The sequence below is a fragment of the Pinus tabuliformis genome, chromosome 5_2 (genome assembly GCF_031772625.1).
Source record: "Pinus tabuliformis cultivar Carrire ecotype Pingquan chromosome 5_2, CPIR1, whole genome shotgun sequence".
In the NCBI taxonomy this organism is placed as follows: domain Eukaryota; kingdom Viridiplantae; phylum Streptophyta; class Pinopsida; order Pinales; family Pinaceae; genus Pinus; species Pinus tabuliformis.
Genome location: NC_142306.1, coordinates 376,334,702 through 376,359,293, shown reverse-complemented (window position 1 = coordinate 376,359,293; position 24,592 = coordinate 376,334,702). Strand labels below are relative to the sequence as shown.

Below are 24,592 nucleotides of genomic sequence, written 5' to 3'. Positions count from 1 at the left end.
ATTATATACTTTAATAATTATCTTGTGGAATGACATAGTATTATAGCATAGATCGTCCTAAATATTTCGATTGAGGATGCTTTGTAAGTTGAACTGTAACAGTATATGATATTGAATTATATACTTTAATAATTATCTTGTGGAATGACATAGTATAATAGCGTAGATCGTCCTAAATATTTCAAGCGAGAATTAATTTCCTCCTGTAATTGCTTTGAATCATATAGATTCGTTGTCAAGGTGGGTCAAGATTACCATTAATTAATGTAATTGAAAACATAGACGGCAACGATCTCCTCTAAAGACCAGATTTAATTTGTACATATAGAATGCATAAAGAAATGCTCTATAAGAGTGTAGTGTTTTGAATACATCACAGCTTCCTGTCAAATTAACGATGTTGTATATAAGCTCTGCAGAATAGAGTTATGAACACAACACAACGTCGTCACAAATTAAATAGGTTGTGAGTTAAACGTGTCGCAGAACCACCAAACCTTAATATAGTGATCGAGGCTACCACTACAGACAACATACTCCATCCCTACATTCGATGCTGTGATGGCCTTCACAGGCCGGCAGTGGCCCTCTAAAATTAGAAAACACGAATGGGCAACAGCGTTATTCTCCAGACTTAGTCCTTTCTTCCAAACTCTGATTGTCGTATCTGCAGAGCCACTGCAGAGTAAATCTGTTACGGAAGCCAAGCATAGAATGGCTCCCTTGTGGCCCCTGAGTATCCCAGCCACCTGAATGTGCTCAGCACTCTTAGTAATATCCCTTCTCCAAGCTATAACAGACCGGTCGCAACCCCCAGAGTAGAGAATCGATCCATCTGCGCTTAGAGCAAGAGCATTGACAGCCGATTTATGCTTATGTAAAGTCGTTACAAAACTATGCTTCCTTGCGCATGGCGATTTTGCCCAAATCTTTATCTTGGAATCAGCAGAGGCCGTGTATAGAGCTCCTTCCGGGGAAGCAGAAGTGCATTTATGGCATCATCGTGAGCTCTGAAGGATTCCATGCAACGAAAATCTGGGATTCTCCACACTTTCACTGTTCTGTCCCATGAAGCGGAGTACAAATACCCATTCTTCATGTCTACTGCCAGATTGGATATGGTATCCACATGCTGAATCCAAAGGCTCCGCCTATGTCTGCGGACTTCAACATAATTCTTAGAAGACATCATGTTTATGAGACGATCCTTCAATGTGGGCATTACGGACACGAGCTTGTACACTGCAGGATTCGACTGAGAACGCTGCCATACTCTGATTTTGTGGTCCTGGTGTGCGCTATAAATATTGTCGGTGGTCACAACAAGAGACTTAATTGCGCAACCTCCATGGCTAAACTTGATGTACTCAAGAAGCCTCGGATGCCCAGCCAATAATGGAAGTATATCATTTCCAATAAACTCCTTGTAAAGAAAATTTCCTGGAATCGCTACAGTAATTGACTGCCCTCGGTAACCGTTCAGAGTAGCTGTGCATCGGTAGAAACTGCTGTGTTCAGAGCTTTGTCGCTGCCCGTTCCCAAGCTCTGACGCAGCCGTTGCCGGACTAATCTGCCATAACAGTTGTGATTCGTAACTTGTCTGTGAGAAGCTTCGCGTAGAATTCATGAGCTGATTATCAGGGCTATTTCGCGAACACTCGTATTCCTCGGATGTAACACTCTTCTTCTGTGACTTCAATGTCTTGCCTTGCTGATCTGAACTCTTCTCATCTATATTTATTTGTCTAGTGCTTCCTCCAATGTGAAGAATGCCACCACGCTCGATCCCCATCGAGTTCTGAAGTTTTACATTGCAATTCGGCGCTCTCTGCTATTAAGATTCTATAACCAATGTAATGCACAGAATGAAATTGTGGGGCGGATATCGGATGTAACGCACGAAACTATACATAACCTAGACCTAAGCCTAATTTGCAAATTTTCCAAGAAGTGGCCGCAAGAATGTCATGCTTTCGTTGGGATTACATTATAACAGTGGGCTCCACCGTAAAGTTAAAGTGTAAAAGCTATGCAATGTACGCCATCACGACCAGATCATGCTTTCTGTGGGGTTACAGACGAAAGGGAACTGGCAGTGGTCACCAAAATAAAGTTCAAATGTAAAACCTAAATTATTTAACGTAAGTTTTTTTTTTTTTTTTTTTTTTTTTTTTTTTTTTTTTTTTTTTTTTTGTTTTTTTTTTGTTGAAGTTTTTTAAATATGTTTTTTAGTTTAATTTATCTAAAATTTGACAGAAATTTATTGAAGTCATAATTTTAATATGTAATCCTTGCACAGTGATAAATCCATATTCATATATACAGTTAAAAAACCAGTTTAAATAATATAAATTAAAATTTTACTTCAAATTTTTTACAGATTCCAACATCAAAAAACCTAAAAAATCACATTGAAAACAATTCCAATTAAATGTAGTTGAATAAAACTGTATAAGGGAATAAAATTAGTGGTATTCGAGTTGTCAACCTGATAAGAAGAAAAACACAGGATAGAGGAGAGGTACAATATATCAAAACAGACAATGTAGTTGAATAAAACTGTATAAGGGAATAAAATTAGTGGTATTCGAGTTGTCAACCTGATAAGAAGAAAAACACAGGATAGAGGAGAGGTACAATATATCAAAACAGACAAAATATCGAGTGAAGGAGAAAGACGACATATATCAAAACATAATGTGGGCGCAGGAGAAAGAGTGCCAAAGTCTAGAAATTGCATTGGAAAACGACGGGCTCTCGGAAAGGACAAAGGGGCAATAGTAGAGAGAGGGCAGGTATGGGAAAGAGGAGAAAACCCGTGTCAACAAAATGGGATGATTTCCATGCCTACACTTTCCAAAGTTAATATCATCCACATGGAAACCGAAAATTACGTACATCTATTTCAATGGCAAAGCTAAAGATAAAGATTAAAATCTGCATATGGGGCCGCGTTTTCAAGTGGATGGTGATCACTATTACCCCGTGCAGCCACAGAAAATTGGCCCATCGTGACGCGTCTTCTTTCTAGTCAACGTGAACTCAACTGCTCAAACTACAACGATATGCCAGATGAAATCGTTCCCCACCATTGTATCAAATTCATATATGATGCGTACCTTAGTGGTCTCTATAAATTTCCGCCCCGGAACAAGTTACGTCTGACCTAAGAACACTTAAGAACCGTGTATTTTTGTTCATGTCACTGAGCAAACTCAACCGTCTCGTAACACTCATTTCATTTTGATTTTAGATTTCAGTCATTTCATTTTCATTTTAGATATTGGAAATATTTTAGAAGAGGTCCAATCAATACACTATTCGTGTAACCTTAGAACCATGTATTTTCATTCAGGTCACCACAACAAACTCAACTGCCTGGCAGTGAATTTAATGGCCATGTTTATTTAGATTATTGATACAACGACTATTATGTTACGTTGCTTATCTTGATATATAAGCAAAACACTACAATATCACATTGTATGAAGACATGTCGTATAAGGTGTATGCTAAAATGTCTGCAAGATGCAGCTGTTCGGACTACTTTCATTCCAATCAGTAAATGAAATTGTTGCCTGGCATCGATGTGGTGCCTTTCATGTTCTCAAGGTTTCGGATTAATTCGTAATGTTTCGCAAAGCGCGTGGCGTAAATATGGTTTTTACTATACGGTAATCTATAATATTTTCTGCGCCATCAAATATTGGGATTAATGTAACAGGATGAAAGTAGGTATTTACGATTTTTTTATTAGGTAGGTACATAGTTGCGTTAATTTGGTAAGAGTGATTTTTACAGTTTCATTTAATTATTAATGATTATAGAGTCGAGAGTAAGGATTTAAGCTATAGTAATATTTTAGAATATTTTTTAAAGTAGTTATGTTTTTTTATGAAAGAAAATTGTCACTATTGAAGTGGGATATGAATTTTTAGTCAAGTTGTATTCATAAGTTGTAGTATTATCTTATGATATTGTATTGATGGTAAGTAGTGGATTATGGTGTTCATAAATGTATTTATTTTGGAATAGTATTTATGGTTTTTTTTTTTTAATGAACAAGTGTGAATGTTTAGTAAAGTTGATTATTAAAGTTGATTTTTATGTCAATAATTGTATTGATTTTAGAATAGTTGTTATGCCACTTATTCCCTTTTAAATAAATTGATTATTTAAAAAAATGTTATATGAAGGAGTGACAAATGAAGTGAGTTGTGGATTTTTTATCGTATGGTTTTGATAAGTTATGGTATTGACTCTTGATATTGTAACAAAATTTATTTACAGATAAAGAATCTTCATGGTAATGTGGGGTAAAGTGGTAATATTAATATTAATGTACGGCAATGTGCATCATCTTGAGCAATGATCAATAGGGTTTCTATGTGGATTGCAATATCAAGTTATTACTTTTTTATGATCATTGTTTTAAATATTGATGTTGATGTTATTAATAACATTAATATTAAGATGAATTATTACGTAAAATATTGTTATTACATTAATAATAATTCATATTAGAGTGAATGTATTAGATTTAAGGTTGATAATGTTTTTCTTTTTCTTTTTTCTTTGTCTAAGTTCCTTGAATCTTGAGATGTAACCTATGGCTTGAGAAACTCAGACTGAGGGGTACCTAATCTATCAAAATCACTTGGGGATAGCACATCACATGGGCCACACCAACCCTTAACATGGATGGATTTTTTCCTACAAAGTTTCTTACCAGTGACCTTCACATCATATTGTGACTTAACATTACACCCCATCACCCTGTATTCTAAGCCCTGTGGGCTTGCCATTTTTTAATTTATAAATTATGCTTTTCTTTTTTTTTTAACAATTGGGAAAACCTATCATAACTTATTTGTCAAACCAAGAGTGAAAACAACCATCATTAGCTGCTATCCTCAGATGCAAGTTGACTCATCATTGTTATTCAATGAAAACCACACAACATGGAATTACATGTTGTTGATTTGTAAGGAGGAAGGCTTCAACTCCTGTTAGATGGCTCTGAATCTTGGGTTATTAACTTCCTTTATTGCCTTCGATGAAAATGAGCTCTTAACCAAGAAAAAACATTTGTATGATATATTCTATGACCAATTAATGATACTACTGATAACATTGTTAATATGATGTCGCATTGTTATTATTATTATTAATTTTTTCTATTTATTATTATTATAATACTAATATTAATATTAGTGTTATTATTTAAATGTGATTAGTGATATTACTAGACCCAAGGAATTATTACATCTAATCATATTATTTCTAATTATTAAAATGTAAATATTATTAATGTTATATTAATCTTAATATATTTTATATTAATAATCTTAATGATTTTTTTTTTTAAATATTAATATTATAGTTTTAAATGTTATTAATAACATTATGATTCTCAACATTATTAATATTATATAAATCACGTTATTAATAATATGGTTTACCATATTAATGTGAATATTGTTGTTGTTGTTATTAATGATGGTATTAATGATATTATTTTTTATATTAGTCTATTGTTATTATTATTAATAATTTATATATTAATATTATTAAATGTTACTAATAATATTAATATTAATTTAATAATGAATTATTTCTTAAAATATTAATATTAATATTAATCTTATTAAATATTATATTACTAAAAAATAATATTAATGTTATAAAACAATTAATATTATTTAATGTTAAAATGATAATAATATTAATGTTGTTGTTATTAATAATTATTTTAATATTAATATTAAATTTATTATGAATCTTACTTATGATAGATAAACTTATGAATAAAGTACAATAATGTTATCAAATTTATCATTATTATTAATATTAATGTTAAATAATAATAATAATAATAATAATATAACCATTAAAGTTATTGTAAAATTTAGTTATCATAAAATAAACTTATGAATAAAATGTAATATTATCATCAAACTTACAATTATTATTAATATTAGTATGGTCATATTTCCTAATGTGGTTAATATACACCAATCGACATCATTTTCATATCTCGATCGCCATATTAAAGTTTGAATATTCCACCAATTGGTGTATATCAACCACATTAGTAAATGTGGTTGTGCTAGTTATAGCCGATATGTGGGGGGCAGATTCATTGACCTCGATTGACCATGGTTGATGAGGGTTCATGAGGTTGATCAAGGTTGACAATAGTTAAGTTGATGTTAATGTTAATGCTAATGTTACATTAATATTACAAAAATGGTTACATTAATGGTTGAGATGGTTGATGAAGTTGACCATGGTTGAAAATGTTTGACCATTATTGACCATATTCAACCATAGAGATCTTGATTGACCATTATGATAGACCATATTCAACAATAGAGACCTTTGATGACTATGTTCGACAATTCTAACCATGGTTGACCATGGTTGGCCCTTATGAGTCGGTAAAGCATGCAATGTTCTAGGTTGATTATGGGAGACCAAAGATGACCATACTTTATCATGGTTGGTCATGGTTGACCACATTCAACTAGAGAAACATTGATCATGGTTAACTGCGGTTGATCAAGCTTCAGGATATTCAACAATGGTTGATCATGGTTGACCATATCTAACCATGACTAACAATGGTTGAAAATGGTTAACTATGGTTGAACATGGTTGACCATGGTTATTAATGGTTGAAGCTAGCATATTCTCATTGACCATGGTTGACCATATTCAACAATGTTTGACCATGGTTAATGATGGTTGACCATGGTTGGAAATGGTTAATCATGGTGGCCTATGGTTGATCATGATTGACCATAGAGACCTTAATTAATCATTATGGTTGACCATATTCAACCATAGAGACCTTGGTTGACCATGTTCAACCATTCTAACCACAGAGATCTTGATTGACCATCATGTTCGATCATGATTGATTATGATCAACCATTGTCGATCTTCACTGACCATGGTCATTCATGTTCGACCATGGTCATACCATGGTTGACCACTGTTGAACATCGTCAACCATTGCCAATGGAATTGGTCAACAATGGTCAAACCATGGTCTCAAACCCTCATTAACCATGGTTAATCATGATCAGTCATGGTCAACCATGGTGAACATGGTCAAATGAAGGTCTTGAACCATGCTAAACCACAACCAACCATGGTCGAACCATGATCAATGAATGTTAGCCAAGGTCTTCAACCATGATTAACCATGAAAAAACATGGTAAAGTAAGGTCAACCACCATTAACCATGATTAACCATGGTTAACCATGGTCGAACATGTTCAAACCATGGCCATGAACCATGGTCAAACATGGTCAACGATGATAAACAACATTTTTAAGTCGATCATGTTCAACCATGGTGGACCATGGTTAATAATGGTTAATCACGGTTGACCTTTGTTGACCACATTCGAACTTAGCTGACCATGTTTGATCATGGTCAATCATGATTAAACATAATTGATCATGGTTGACTATTTTCAACATTATAACCATATTGATCTTCATTGACCATGGTTTACCATATTTGAACATAGAGATCTTGATTAACCATTATGGTTAATCATTGTTGATCATGGTTAACCATGATTTAATATCTATCCATAGAGGTCTTGACTGACTATTAATGTTGACCATGTTCAACCATTCTAACCATGTTGATCTTGGTTGACCTTGGATGACCATGGATGACCATGGTTGACTATGGTTCATCTTGGTTGACCATGTTCGATGATTCTAACCATAGAGATTTTGATTGACCATTATGGTTGATCGTGGTTGATAATTGTTGATCATGGTTGATCAAGGTAGACCATTATGGTTGAGCATGCTTTATCATTTTAACCATTCCAACCATGTTGAAATTGGTTGACAATATTTGATCTTGGTTGACCGTGGTTAAACATTATTGTTCATTATGGTTTTTCAGACTAATCATTCTAGCCAAATAGATGATCATAATGGTCATGGTTGATTATGGTGACCATGTTTGACTATTATTGAGTATTTTAAAGTACAATTGAACATCATTAACAATTTTTTAGTAGGTTAATTAAATTTAATATGTTGATATGGTTGACTATGTTGAATGTGATGGCTATGGTTGACTATTTTGTCTATGTGATAATGTTGGCTATGGTAAAAAATTTAACCATTGTGACCATGATTTACCATAGTGACATTGGAAATTTATGTCACATTGCGACAATTTTTGTCATGGTGCAAAACAATTTGTAACATTATGACAACGGATAAATTGCAACTTAATCTCACACTGCAACAATGTTTCTCCCATTTCAATATTGAATAAATTATGATAATATCACATTGTTGGATGAATTGTTTATTTGTTTTGTAATGTCACATTACAGTAATGTTTTACACATTACGTCATTGGGTATTACAATGTTGGATAAATTTGTGTACCATTTTGACGTCAAAAAATGTGTGTTACAATGTGCGACATTTGTTTCTTTGTCACATTAGATCATTTGTCAAAGTGTGGTGGTAGTTTTTTCTTTGAATTGTCCAAGAATTTATTTACATAGCAATTTCACATAACGTTTTTTTGCACAACCACATGTCACATAGCAACAAAGATATTTGTTAAGGAAAATGTGACATGATTTTTATTTTTTCCGATGTATGTTCATGTCATTTTATTTGAGCAACCACGTTGTGTTATTAGTTATGTAATGTGATGTTGTGATGATGTGTAAAGTTCAACAAAAAAGAACATCAATTGTTTTTATTTGTTATAATTGTGATGTTAGTTTATTTTTAGTAATATTATTAATAGTAATGTTAATATTATGTTTTTTAATACTATTTATAGTAATATTATTACGCTGATGTATTAATATTAATAAATATTATTAATCTTACAATGTTATTTTCTTAATATTAATGTTATTATTTAATTATTGTTAAGAACATTAATATTAATATTATTATTGTTATTTTTATGTTTTTAATATTAATGTAAGTGTTATTATTTAATTGTTATTAATAACATTATTATAGTATAATAACATCATATCATTAAAATCATATCTATTTTTACATATAAATATAGAATATATTAATATTAGTGATGTCATTAATACTATTAAAATTATTAATAACATATTATTAGATAATATCATTAATGTTAATTCTAATATTTTGTTTAACATTTTTATTATTAATATTATAACTTGTAATATTATGTTTTTTATACTAACAATATTAATATATTGTTAATATAAATGCTAGTGATATTATCAATATTATAGTTAAAAATATTAGTATTATAATTAAAAGTATTAATATTAGATATCATTTTGGAATTCAACTGCATTAAGTAAGTCATTCATTTATGACCATTTTCCATGGGAGGTAGTCGTAAGTGACTAATTTCTCATGATTTTTTAATAGTCCACTTAGTACTAATATTATTAACATAAATACGAGTGACATTATTAATATTATAATTAAAATTGATATTAATATTATTTATTTTTAATATTATTATTATTATTATAAACAAACAAATGGAAATAACATTGTTAATTTAAAGGTTAATCACATTAATATTATTAATAAGTTCAAAATTATTGATACGTTTAAAATTATTGTTGATATTATTATTGTTATGTAAATATTAAAATTTATGTTAAATGCTAAATATTTAGATATTAAATAATATTATTGTTATTAATGATGTATTATAAATAATAATGATAATAGTATTATTTGTGTTAATATTAATGGAATTACTTATTTGTTATTAATAATATAGTAATTTTATTAATTAAATTTTAATAATAATAATGATGATATTGATAATAATAATGATCTGTCTGTCCATCTTGTTTTGATGATGAACCATACTAGATGATTGAAAAGCGTTGACAAAAAAAGTCTTATGTGATTAATACCGAAAAATGTTCTAGCATTTATAATTATGGATCACATAAAACTAAATTCAGAAATTAATATATTAATATTAAGTATTAATAATAATAACATAATAATCTTATTAATTAAATTTTAATAATAATGATGATCATGTTAATAATAACAATATTAATATTAAACATTAACAATAATATTATTAAAGGTTAATATTAATATTACTTAAGTGAATAATTTGTAATGTACGTCAATTTAAATGAAAAAGAAAAAGCATAGAAATCTTAATAGGTAACCCCTAATCTTTCAAGTTTTCATTTTTAAATGTAAACTCAAATTCTAAAAGTATATGCAACGAAAACCCTAGTCCTAATAATGTAATGGAACCAAAACCATAGTCCTAATAGCTCATAGCTAAACCCTAATCTTTCAACTTTTCACCATTATATATATACTCAAATCTTACTACAACCAAAATCCTAATCTGTAAAAACTTTGTATGAACAATATTGACCTAGGGGACATTCGATTTTTTTCATTGATCAGACACTGGAATTTAACATCTAATCACTCGAGGAGTGAAATATGCAAAGACTAGGTGAGTTTGTCCAACACTAGCTAGCTGACTCTATTTTGAAAATAACGCAGGGTTATTAATGCCTTTATCCAGGTGAATGTTCTTGGAAAGAAGATGGGACAAGTTTCAAATCCATGGGGCCATTAGCTTATGTCCAGCATTATGCACAATAGTTTAAATGTAATGTAAGTTTGGTTCTATATTATGATATATGCTCTTGAATCTGATCAGAATTGTAATTTATAAATGGATATTTATGGATTGAACACAACATTTTACAACCATGTTTTTAAGTCACATTTATGAAACATTTGTTGGGTTTGCATATGCCCAAGGATATGATGGTCATATTAAACCTTAGGGAATTTGAAATACATGGAAGCGAGCGAATATTTCAGAAATTCATCAGTTAATTTATGGAAAACAAATTTGTTGCATCAATCATTAACAACCATAAATCTCATTCCACAAATTTGCCAAATGTTGGAATTGGCTCTACTTCTGTATTGAAATTATTAAATCAATAATCGCTTTTTTTTTCCAAAGAAAAAATCGAACTTTTTAGAAAAAAATAAAAAGTTACATAGTATATTCTGAAGCATTCAATTTGTTGTATGATTGAAAATCATAGAGCTCTATAGGAAGTGTCTACCCTTCCTATCCAAAACCATGAGTAAAGAGATATACCACTGATCTGAAAACATGGACCTCCTCATATCAAGGAAAACCACCCCTGTCTCCAACTCAAGAAAAAACAAAATTACCAGTTTTAACATAAGTTTGAGCGTCTCCATGGAGATATAAAAACAATGCATCTATTTCCCAGGTCTCCTCATCGAGGAAAACAACCCAAACAGGAAATAGATACATAAGTCATGCAACAACTGAAAACAATTAATATAATAAACAGCTACAAGAAAGATAAAACATCATAACTGTTGGGAACAAAAACAGGCTTTGCAGAGCTAGAAAAGTCCAAAGTGACAAGAGACTAAGAGTAACGAGGCTAATCCGACACATGGATCTCGCCATGGTCCTCCTCCACTATTCTCTAACCGCCCATATCTTGTTGCAAACCCTCTTTAGAAAGCCTGTCTGTTGTATCATTGTGTTCCCTGTAGATGTGGCAGAGAGAAAAGACATTAAAGGAATGCTTTAACTGCTGAGTCTCTTCTAATAAAGGTAACAACATATAGTTTTAACATCTGCTTTGCCCATTAAATCATTTAATAACATTCATAGAGTCCTCAAAGATCTGAACTGTGAAGTTGTTCTTGTGAATAAGCTAGCATAAAAGCAATTTTAGAGTAGACAACTCCGCAAAATTATTTGTACCATTGCCTAAACCCACAGAGGCTTTAAGGCTTTGGTTTTGATTTATATGAATAACCAGCCCATCAAAATAAGCCCATGGAATACCATCCTTAATTTGTTCCTCTCTAACATGTCTCGGTATCATCTCAGCTTCAGGTTCGGGAATATTTGTGTAAATAGAAGTACATTGAATTGCAATAGCCTCAGGAGGGGTGTCCTTATCTAAAAAATGGTCCTATTCCTAGAAATCTAGATTCCCCATGTGATGATGGGAGGTAAATTCCACAAAGGCCCCTCTGGGTATAGATGCCACCATTTATGCCAAACATCTAAAAATATTTCCCCTTCCCAGACTACATTTTTCTGAATGAGCTTCCCAACCTCCAGCCACACTTTTTTAACAATAGGACAATCTATAAATAGATGCCTAACTATTTCAGATTCATTTTTACAAAGCTGGCATCTCCCTGATCCTGACTTATATCTTGCTTGAAGGATGTCCCATGTTGGGACCTTTCGCTTGAGAATACACCAGAAGAAAAGTCTGGCTTTAGCAAGGCATTTTAGCTTCCACAAATGCTTGGCCCACCATTCCAGATTCCGCCAACCTTTCTTTGACATAAGGAATTTATACGCAAATTTTGGGGAATAGGACCCAGAGTCTCCATGGGCCCACACCAGTTGATCCAGTCTATCTCTCAGTCTCACATTTGACCTGGAAAGTTCTAGGGTATAGGCCTTCCAATCATTCCACCACTCGAGTAGAAAATCCAGCTCCTCTCCTGATATCCAGACTGGACCCCAGATTGATGAGTGACCATGTTTTCTCTATATGATTGAGGAAAAATATTCCTTTGGATTCGAGATGCCTGATAAGGTCTAGGGATAAAGTAAAATTTTCATTACAGCCTACCCAGGGATCTTTCCCTATTCTAAGGTTCTCACCATTTCCAACCTGCCAAGACAGACCTTGTTCTATGATCTTGAAAGCATCTATGGTAGCCTTCCAGACCATAGAGACATTCCCTCTACTCTTAATGGGATTTATTATCCAGTCTTCTAAAGGGGTCAGGTCAATGTATTTCCTTTTCACCACTTTTGTCCATAGATTTCCCATTTTGATAATTCTCCACCCTGATTTTGCTGCCAATGTATGTCGAAAAGCTACGAGGTCTTTTATTCCCCATCCTCCCCATTCTTTTGGCCTTGCAACTTTCTCCCAAGCAACCTAAGGTAGAACTGAATCCTCCTTTGATCCTGCCTAGAGAAATCTACTACAAATCCTTCTTATCTTCTCCAGAATGCCTTTAGGAACCCATGTCAAGGCTGCCCAATAGACCGGAATTGCTAAGAGGACTGATTTGATTAGACTCAACCTTCCGACTCTTGAAAGCCACTTGAAACTCCAATGAGAAATTCTGGCTTCTATTTTTGCAAGCAGCCAGTTCCAGTCCTATTTTTAATAAGCATTCGGTTTCAACCCAAACCCTAGATACTTAAAAGGATCGTCGAGTTTGTGCACATCAAAGGGTAGGACTGTTGAAATTTGGCCTATCTCCTGTCTATTAAAGCCTTCCAGAATCAACTATGATTTCCTATAGTTCACTTGCATTCTTGTGGCTTTCATGAAAAGATCTATAATCCTCTTGAGTTCCTTTAATTCATATATGTTCCCACTGTTGAAGAGTAAGATGTCATCTACAAAGAGTAAATGAGAAATGAACATATTAATCGCCACTTCCAAACCTCTTATATCTTCGTCCCTTTTAGCCTTCTTTACTAATTGGCTCAGTCCTTCAGCAACCAGTAGAAAGATCAAGGGCGATAGAGGGCATCATTGTCTTAGTCCCCTCTGCCCTTTGAAAAAAGAGGAGGCTGCTCCATTTATCAGGATCGTGAAACTAACACTTGTGATGCATCCCATAATCCAGTTGATAAAGTCAATTTTGAAGCCCAAATGTGTTAATAACATCCTGATGTAGGTCCAGCTAATTCTGACATAAGCTTTTGATAGATCAATTTTCACAACTGCCTCTTTCCTTTTCATCAGTTTGACGCTGTGGATTGTCTCCTGAGCAACCCCAATGGCCTCATGGATCTGTCTGCCATCCAAAAACCCAAACTGTTCATTTGAAATACACCTTGACAGGATAGGCTTTATTCGGACTGCCATCGCTTTTGCAATGATTTTGTAAATGCAATTACAAAGTAATATAGGCCTAAAGTCTTCAAATCTTCTTTTTTGGGTATAAGAGCTATAAAAGTTGAGTTGAAAAGAGGATAGACAACACCTTTCCTCCTGGATTCTTCAACTACCTCTATTAATTCCAATCCAATTTGGTAAAAAAAATGTTGGAAAAGTTCTATTGTCCACCCATCCGGGCCTGGGCTCTTGTCTTTAGCCATTGATTTAATGATGCTTTCAAACTCCTCCTTTGTGACTTCTCCCATCAACTCCTCTGCTTCTTCCTCCTCCACATATCGAGGAAAGCATTGGCTATTCTGATAACTTTTGCCAACGTTACTTCCCCTTAATCAGTGAGAGAGATTCAAATGTATTTTCTTCTCTGCCTTCATCATCCCTTAGCTTCCAGATGGTGTTTGAGTTCTTCCTTCCTTTGGCATAATTATGGAAAAATTTTGTGTTTTCATCTCCTACCTTCATCCAGATTGCTCTACTCTTCAACCTCCATTCCTCCTCTCTTGCTAACAGAATTTTGCTTCATTGACCTTCCAAAAACAGAATTCTGTCCTTTTTCTCCTATGTTTCATAGCCATCAGAATCAACACTTTCCAGGTCTTAGAGTTCTAGGCCAATTTGAATTAGATCTTCATTATGTTTCTACTTCCTAGCCTTCAACCACTCCACTGTTTCTTTTTTCAGTATCTTAAGATTTCCCATGAATAGGAAGCCCTTATCCTCAGTGGAGTTCATACATGGAGTTCTCCCGATTTCTCTAAAGAGTTTAATGAAAGAGTCCTCCTACAGCCATGAGGAATTTAATTTTAAAGGGGTGGCCGGCTTATGTGGAGGCTTGGAAAGCTCAAGAAGAATTGGGAAGTGATCCAAGTTCCCTGCCTCTCCCACCCACTGACGGAAAACTAGAATCCTTGAAGCTAACCCTTCACAAGGAAGGAACCGATCCAACCTTTTTGCAATTCTAGCTTCACCTATTCGATGGTTCCTCCAAGTGGGCATTAATTTCAACAGGTTTACATCTATCATATTATGGATGTTAAGCACATTTTAAAAAAATCTGATAGCGAGTATTCTTTGGCTGATGGTCCCCAAGTTTTAGCATTTACAATAGAAAAATTGAGATCTCCGCCTACCACTAAGTTTTGATTCCTCATCACAGATTTGGAGAGAAGGGAATTCCAGAAAGAAACTCTCCCTTGGCATGGGCCGTATATATTTGCTATCATCAGAGGAATTCCTAGATCAATGGATAGGACTTCCATACCCAAAGCGTGCCCCATCCCCCACAGGTTAATCAATTTCAATCTTCCTTCCTTGATGGCCATGGCAATACCTCCCGAGTGACCTGTGGAATCTAATGCTTGAAAGCTGCATCCTGGGAGAATAGAGGTTAACATTGTCGATACTTCCTCACTCCTGCCTAAAGTTTCTTGTAGCATGAGGACATGAGGATTATATTGATGGGAAATCTCTTTGAGAGCTAGTTTTTTAGGTTTACTGGCTAAACCCCTACAATTCCAAGAAAGAAGGATCATTTTATAACCTCCACATAGGGTTTCATAGCTCTAAGCGCCCCAGAGATAGACATTTATTTCCCATCAACCACATCCATCTTTGCTTTCACTTGAGCTTTTAACAGATCATATTTTCTACCTCGAGTTTTCGACTTGGTACTCAAGGTCAGATCCATACCTAAACCCCCTACTGGTTCCAGGGAATTGGGATTTTTGTCATGAGAACAGAGGTTATAATGTTTTGAGCCCAGAAGAGGAACATTCCTCTCTTCACTCCTCTCAACTAGAACTCCTTCGCAATTCAGATCTAATTTGGGGATGGAAGTAAGATGCTATTAACTTGTGAATACTCAGCAGATATAGGACAATTATTAAAAAGAGCACTATAAATAAAACTAGCTTCTTTTATTGCTAATGATGGATCTAAGGATGGATTACTTGAGTCCAGGCTCATACCCTTCGCGCTGATGTTGGAGCTTCAATGGAGTCCTGAACCAACTTCTCGGGCTCTTGCGGCTGTACAGGAGCGACCTCTCGAGCTAAAATCTCCTGCTGAGCTGGCTCCATTATCTTCTCCTCCTTACTCCTATCCAATTCCATGGGGTTCGGCTCCTGATCCTCCTCTAACCATGAGGGCCTTCCCTTCACTGCATCCAAAAGATCCACCTCGGCTTTCTTCTGTTTCTGCCTATGGCGAAACCCCAGAGGGCAGTCTCTTGCCAGATGACCATACACATTGCATCTATGACATCTAAAAGGTAGATATTCATAGTCCAAAGGCTAATCAAAAATGAAATCTTTATATTGGATTTTAATGTTTTTCGCAAGTCCTTCTTTGGGATTAAAACTCACCAATATCCGAGCCATCACCTTGTCCCTTGTTTGAAGAAATGAAATATCTATTTCCAAGTATGATCCGAGGTGGTTCCCTATGGATTTGAAGACTGATTCCACCCATAAGAAAGGTGGAAGTCCAGGAACGTGCACCTAGACAAGGGTTTCCTCGACCTTCTCTCGCTGCGCGTCGAACAAGGGTGTCCAATGTTTGAACATTACTGGGTGACTGCTGAATGCCCAACTCTTCCCCAGCACCCAATCCGCTGCCTCTTTTTTGTCAAATCTTACCATGAACCAAACTTTTGCCAATACTGTGACCTCGAAGACTTTTTCTGGAGCCAACTTCCATTACTGTGAGGCCCAATTTTGGATAAATTGAGTAGAATGTTTCTTACCCCTTGCTCTACCCACCAAGGTACACTTAGCCACCTCAAATAGCATCTTCTATCTGAACATCCATTCCCAAAACGAGATTTACCTTAGGCTCTTTCTTCTTTATGATTTTCTGCTTCTTCCTTTTTTCCCCTGTCTACCTCTTGCTTGATCCCTCCTCTCTGATCTGGATGACTGCAACACCATTTGTTGCTTCTTCCTGCCATAGAAACGAATTCTTCCCTACACCTAAGGTAGGGTTTCCTCTTTCTTCCTTGTTTGTTTTAGTCCGGCATCCAGGGCCTCCCACTAGCCCTTCTGAAAACCCCAAGACCTCTGACTGTTCGGAGATACCTCCTCCATCTTCATTAACGGGGACTTCCTTCCTATGGGTCGAGCTCCAGCCAGACCCTAAGCCACCATTCCCAAATTCCAACCTAGGGTTTGACATATCTCTGGCTAAAATGATTTTACTAGCGGTCGATGTCTGTTCCACTTCAACAAACCCTAAATTTTCTTTAAGACCACAACCCAGGCTATTTCGGGATAGATTCCACAACCCGCAACTGAAAACAACGTCCTCAAGACCTCCAGAATAAAAATGCTGAGGCGAGAGGGGTTTCACAATACTTACTTGAGGATATTGCTGAGATTCTGCCTGAGTATAAACTGCCTCCTGGGAAATCAGCTCCTGAGACAAAGAAAATGCTATAGCTCCTTGGCTGCTCAGCACGGCCAGCCCCAGACTTTCCTCCAAAAGACCTTTCACTTTCCTGTTTCTCCAGGTCACTTCCGAACCTAATTTAGTATTTCCACAGTGTCCAGCTGGCCCTATGAATCATTCGATGTTCTGTGCAGTTATGTCCATTCCCCATAGCGACAGAATGTCTTCTGGTTCGGGATCGAGATCAACGGTTTCGCTAGGTTTGACCATGATTAAAGAAATTTCTGCAAGTAAATGTGAATAACCTATCCGTAAATGGTCCATTTCCAAATCAATAATCACTTATGCAATGAAATTGATAAACTAGTAATTAGTAACGATTGCAATGTATATGTAAATCATCAAGAAGAAAATGATGAAACCATACCTTCTATGTCAAAATCATGCAAAATATAGCATCGCTAATTCCATCAGTGTTGATGGAATGTTGATGTAATATATAAACAACATAATACTGAATTAGAAGCTATGAAAAATATATTTATTCCTAAATCAGATTTAATATTTCAAATACTAACAAATTATGAAATATAATTTTTGTGAGAGAATGAAAATTGTGGAGTGATGTGTTCTTCTCAATATTATTAAATAGTTAAATAAGATTACGTAGGAGACAACAATTATTAATGAGTAAAGTAGAACTTGTTAGGGTTCTATAATATAGGTAACCAGAGTCTATCTGTGCAATTATTTATTGTGGGAATCTGTTGGTAAAATTTAGCCTACAAATTCACTAGTTTTTATAGTCTAAATTATCTTTGTACAAAAGTCCCCAAGGGGTCACCAATGAGGTGTTGTAAGCGAGTTGTCAACAACCCTTTCTATTGCTAAAGGAGGAAACACATCTAAATTATGTTTAATAGCTTTTATTTTAAATGAGTTTAATATATATATATATATATATTTGAAATATTCAATTAATTTAAAAATAACTTAGTCACCCCATCTCTAAACTATAGAAACCACGTTTTCTTTTATGTTAAATGCGTCAGTCACAAGTGAAAATTGAAAAGTCAAATCACAATTTATGACCCCACACGCACTTCATTAATTAAACTTTCCTAACGTAAAATGCGTTGAGATGTGTGAATTATTAATCAAGCATTATCGATGATTCATGGGGCAGTTGCCTATTTGATTTTTAACCTATCCCCCACGCCTTGAAAAAAAGGTTGTTTTAATGTGGCGGGAAAGGAAATAAGGGAAATTTCATATGTTTATGAAATAAGTTAACAAATGAGGGAGGCTGACTAAAATATGTCTGAGGTGAAAGGATTTCTACAGGTCATATATTTACGAAATGAAAGGAGAAATTATAAAGAGGAGAAATGCACAAGAAATGAAATTTGGATAAATATTTATCCAAAACAAAACTATAAGAGTAAAATGTGAAAGTAAAAATACTTTACCAACCATGGTAAAACAGAACATTATTTTTAAAATCCATGGAAAGGAGAAACAAGACATGGTTTTTAAAATCCATGGGAAGGAAAAATAAGACATCACTTTAAAAACAAGACATGGATTTCAAAAAAAAAGGATTGTTTATTAAGTCATTCCAAGAAATATTTTGAAATTTTATTTTTTGAAATTCATTTACAGGTTTAAGAAAATTATGTAGAAATATTATTCAAAATATTTTCTTCCCAAATATTTTGTGATAATGATGATGAAGGAAAAGACTATGGAAAAAAATTTTAATAGATAAATTTCATTTATCTCCAAAATACAAATAATTTATTAATCAACTAGGTGGAAAACATCAATAAACATGCAATTATTTTCAGGTTTTTTGGCTTAGCAATGACAATCAAAGGGATATCTAGGTGATACAAGTGGTAGATTTAATCAGATTTGAGAGGGTAGCTAGCAGGGTTTGTGAGGACAACTTCAACCTCTCTAGATTCCAAGGTAGAGGATCAACATTTGAAAACCAATTTCCAGATTGGAAGGTTGAATATTTTTCAGCAGTTCCAAATTTCCCGCAATTTTCGAGTGATTGACTTTATCTTTAGTTTATTCTTCAGATTTTCTAGAAATTATTAGATATTATTTTGTAATTAGTTCCTTTTTGGGATGTTAAGTTAGTTTAGTAATAAACTTATAAATATGTCGTAATAAGTCTTAGTATAGGTTGGACTTTGTATGAAGAAAGGAGATATATTTTGATGTAAGTTGTGCAGTGTACTGAAGTAATCAATCTACAATAATACATAGAGTTTTTGTTCCAAGATTCTTGTGTCAAGAAATTGGTGATGTACTTTCTCATGTGAAATTGTTATTTTTGCAGTTTTCCATATGTTTTCTATCTCTATTGTTTCAAGAAGATAAAGTGTCGAATTTGCTTAAGTGTACTCTACTCTCGCTTGTAAACAATATCAATGTTTTCATTTTGATGCTAAGTATAGAATTCATCTCAACATGCTCTATATTTAATTGAACATAAATCATACTCATCCTACACACTCCACAAATACTTTAAAAGATCCAAAGTTTGTCTATCTTGCCCTGTTATAGTTGCTCTGTCACTTTTGTGTTTGATCACCCAAAGACTCATGACTCCATGCCCAATGGAATTTCCCTGCAATTTTCAACCAAATATTTTGAAAGCTAACCTTAGAACTCAATAACTAGCCTAATACCTTAAGATAGAATTTAAATCAGATAGAGAGATCCATCTTTAATGCTAGAAGGGCTAGATCCCAACTTTGCAAATGGTTTTGTGGTTACCTTTGGGTTTCTCTCCACAACCTAGGGAAATTACAGAGTGATAACATAACTCTCAATTAAACTTAACTAAACCGGACTAAACTCAAAGTGGCTATGAAACTTGGATGGAAAATTATTACACCTAACAGGTTGTTGGAATTAGTTTCTCCAACTCTCCCCTTGAATTACAACCACAAAAATATAAACTAAGATGCTTTTTGGTCTAAGTCTTAGCTATCTCAGGTAGGCTCACAAAAACAATTGACTTTAACCACATTTCCTTTTCTTTTTCTTTTCTTCCAAATCTTGTATCCTCTAATTTTTTTTAACTTTTTTCTTTTTGTTGTATTCTTCTAATTTCAAAGTATTCATTTGTTGGTGCAACTCTTCCATTGTTTTAGGTTGTCTAGGAATGTCTTCAAAATTCAGCGTGTATATGGACTACTTCCACATATCATCTTCTGTAGTGTTTTTTTCATCATCAATATTTTTCTACAACATAAGTCTATAATACAATTTCATCTCTTAAGGACTCCAATGCATGCAAATTTCATTAATTTTTTCATCATCCATGATGTCTTGAACATTCATTCATGCAACTTCTATATAGGCTTCATCAAGGCATGATGTCACATGCAATTGTTGAAGGAACCTTAATTCATCTTCAAATATTTTTTCTTCTTTATTTTTTTTTGCTAACATCTGCATATTCAAAATCAAAGTGAAGGTTAAAAAAGCTTGGAGAAATACATAAATTTTGTTCTTTCTTCTCTACAATGAGTTCTTTATCCTCTTGTGCTTCTTCTCTGCCTCTATCTAACTCGTAAATTGTCTTGGATGTTCCACGAGACAGTTCATCACAACATATCTGATAATATTATATTAGAAATTTGAACTTCTACACTATTACAGTTTTATTAAACTACTAGATTTATAGATTTTACTGTAATTAGTGCATGCATGCATATGGAAACTATGCAGAAAAATAGAGAACAAAAAAATAATCTCACCCACACACAAATAAGACACAAAATATGCCTTGGGAAACCATTTTGGTAGAAAACCTAGCTAGAAGGTGAGGCTGCTTCGCTCTCTTTCACTTTCTGGAAATATGGCTATAGGTACAAAGAAATAAGGTTTGTGGCTCGTGGGCTACTATAGTGCACAAATCCTCCCTGTTTTCTCTACCACCTATCCCTCTTGGCTATCTTTGCTTAGCTATGGAACAAAATGTTCTCGAAAGAATGGAATATCTCTTACTCCTAGTAAACCGTTATAACATAGATCGATATCCTACTAGTGGTTAAGTTTGACTACATCAACTCTTAACTAGAGTTACAATATAGACTCTTTTAGAGTCTTTTACACCATCTCCTATTGTCACTTTGACCTTCTCAACCTCTTAGATTTTCTGTTTGTTGAGCGTCCAATGATTGTATATCAACAAGTAAATTGACCTATAGGCATAACAATTTCCTATAAGATCACATATGTGGTGGTTCATTCCTTCTCCATGCTTCTGATCTACATTAAAACTTCACTCACATTCCATGATGCTTTCTTTGTCCCCTTTTGTGAAAAAAAATTCAAGCTATGCCCTTCCATTTTTTAATGGAATAAAGAACTTCCAAAATAGAGTAATACCTTTTTAAATAAGCCTTTTTTTTTAAAGATGTGTCATTTTATAACAATGTGAATTTATTTCATAAGCATAAGCCCCCTTTTTTAAATATATGAAAACCTTTGTTTTAAAGGTCACATAACCTTTTTTTCTTAAAGAAATAAGCCTTTTAAAGCTCCCTTGTTCGAACGAACTTAAAATATTTTGAAATAAGAGTCCTTATGAATCACTTTAATAAGAATGAAACTTTCATAAAAGTGTCTCTTTTTTCAATAAAGAAGTAAAACTTGACATATTTTTATTTGATGCATTGTTTTATTTATTTTTTATTGTCATGTCACATGAACAAGATTTCATGCTTCTCGAGCTTTGAAATGAAAATCGGTGATTTGTTGGATGTAGGAGTACTTGATGCACCTTTTCCTAGACTTTGCATGAATAGAATTTACCTTTGAAACTTGTTAATCGCACTTGATGACACAAACAGTTGCATTGAGTTGAAAAATTTTCATTTTATAAACTTTCTCATCTTCATCACATTTTCTATTTTTTCACAATGCACTAAGCTAATCTGATGCAACCTAAAGCGCATCTACCCAAGTTATGCAAATAAAATTGCATGTCACACTATGTCCCAGGAATTTTAATATTCATGCTTAGTAAAACCTTCTTAAACCAAGGTTTAATGCTCTTAACTAAATTCTTAAGTGGAAGCTATTTAATCACACGTCAATCATATTATACCTGTGGATTTTCTTACCGTCCAATCCACAACAAACCTGACCAATCATCGTCAACCGTGTGTCGCACAACTGACGTATTCATTTCAACACTTGACTTTTGGGCACTTCAAATTACCATCGTTGATCTGTCTCATCTGATCCAATGCCTATTTCGACGTATCACATGCCAACTAGCCCGACTGATCTCCACCGTATATTTCATTTACCTCAATCCAACGATGATCACGTAATCTCGCATGATTACTAGCACGATACATAACAGGTTGAGAGTGCAAGAGATAAGTGGTTTTTCTTCCCCACTGATGTGTTACGTGTCAACTCCTTAGGTTAATCGCATGAATTTGTAAAATATTGTTTACCATTTTAAGACCATGTGAGATACTACTTACCGCTTCTATAGACTTCTCCATTATTCTGTTATCACGTGGCTAAATCTGATCCCTTCACTTCTTGACTTTATTTTATGCAATAAGATCTCTATCAATCCTATTTTGTCAATCTTATCCATTGATCTGACTGATCCAATGGTTCTTGTGCACGGTTACTTCATTTCTTCCTCCTTTCCTTTCTTTGTCTTTATGTAATTCCTCGGTGTTCTGGTCGATTCATCAAACTTGCCTATATGATTCTTTACGCATCCATCCTTTATGAGATTATTCAATCTCTTCTTATTGTTGTACTCCTCCTCTCTGCACTGTCCTCTCTCCGTTCTTCTGTTTTCTAGGTTTTCTCCAAGGATTCTGGTCTTTCGTTATTCTTCATCACAACTTCCTCCTGAACTTACTTCTACATACTTTTAAGCGCTATCACATCTGAACTTCAACTTTGATCCTTCAAACATATTCAAATGATCAGACCACTATGCTTCATTCTCCACCTCTGCGTTCTACTTTAATTCCACCTGCATACATATACTATGAAAAATTACTCTAATTCACACACAATTTATTATTCCATTACTCAATACACACCACACAACTCAGGAATAAAATTCTCTGTCTTTATAAACAATTATTTACGTAATGAATCTCTCTCTAGTTTGATTTTCTAATTAATGACCTTTTTCCTTTCCTACCCGTAGGCTTATAGTCAAACACTATCTAATCTCTGAACTATGATTCTCATTCTCTCACCAACTAACTCTCTCTATGCCTTTTAGGCTTACATTTATACAAAAGGTTCTGTAACCCATTTCATTTTAGATCCTTAATCTTTTGAACTAAGTCCACTTTTGACTCAACTAATCCCTGAGGATCCTCTCTAATTCCACAAACCATGAAAGCAAATCCTAATCTAAGATTTACAATTGATTTCCAAATATCTCAATTCTTACGGAATCTTAACTAGTCTAAATCTCTCATGTTCTCCAACATTCGGGAACATTTACAATATTCCTCACAATATCTAATTAATTCCTATTCTTAATATATCTCATAAACTTAATTAAAAACCTTAATAATTACATTAATTTAATACCCAGGAAACCAAATTACTTGAAACCAAAAGACTCCCTATGTCTACTAAAATACAATGAAATTGCTGAGCTGGATGCTACTGCATCAGATTCCCAAGGTTAAAATAATCATGATCTCCAAATCATGTGCTCGCAATTTTTTCCTCCTGGATCCCATACTTTGTTTTGTAATTTGTCTTTTCTTGTTGCTATTGTTTGTTGTTTTTCTTGAGGTGTTTGTTGGGTTGTGTTATATTCTTTCCACGACTAGCCCACATAGTTAACCGTAGGGTTAGAGGGGAGGCAGATCCCCCCTTCGTTGCGCCAATTGCGTAGCGGGGGCATCACAGGGTGTTTGAGGGGTGAAAGCAACCCCACTCTATGGGGTCTAGGGCACTGCCCTGGAAAATTTTGGTTTTGGAACCTATGTTAGGTTGGGTGGACCCACCTATGGTTTTGTGCATGATTTTCGCACATGTTTTTGGAGGCGATGGTTTTCAGTCCATGGTTTTTGATGCGATAGTTTTCGGTCCATGGTATTGGATGCTCGGCATGTATAAATATGTATTATAACATTGAAAGGAACATAATGAAAATCAAGCTAGTAGTCTCGGTTTTGGGATACAGGGG

At 34.1% G+C, this 24,592-nt stretch overlaps 1 protein-coding gene across 1 annotated transcript; it reads right to left on the bottom strand.

Annotated features, from left to right (window-relative positions):
- Nucleotides 1-455: 455 nt before the first annotated feature.
- LOC149159030 (protein JINGUBANG-like) lies at nt 456-1,792 on the bottom strand. The gene is made up of 2 exons (XM_089434162.1): nt 1,027-1,792; nt 456-835 (listed from the first exon to the last, which is right to left on the bottom strand). Exons 1-2 carry the CDS (start codon nt 1,790-1,792, stop codon nt 456-458), a joined length of 1,146 nt encoding a protein of 381 aa, XP_089290288.1.
- Between the last annotated feature and the right edge of the window lie 22,800 nt (nt 1,793-24,592).

What these genes read in the sequence shown, in the direction of transcription:
- LOC149159030 (XM_089434162.1), bottom strand. Translation starts at nt 1,792, where the DNA reads ATGGGGATCGAGCGTGGTGGCATTCTTCACATTGGAGGAAGCACTAGA. An exon ending in GAGAATCCCAGATTTTCGTT is followed by an intron (nt 836 to 1,026) that starts GCATGGAATCCT and finishes CTCTAAGCGCAG; the next exon opens with ATGGATCGATTCTCTACTCT.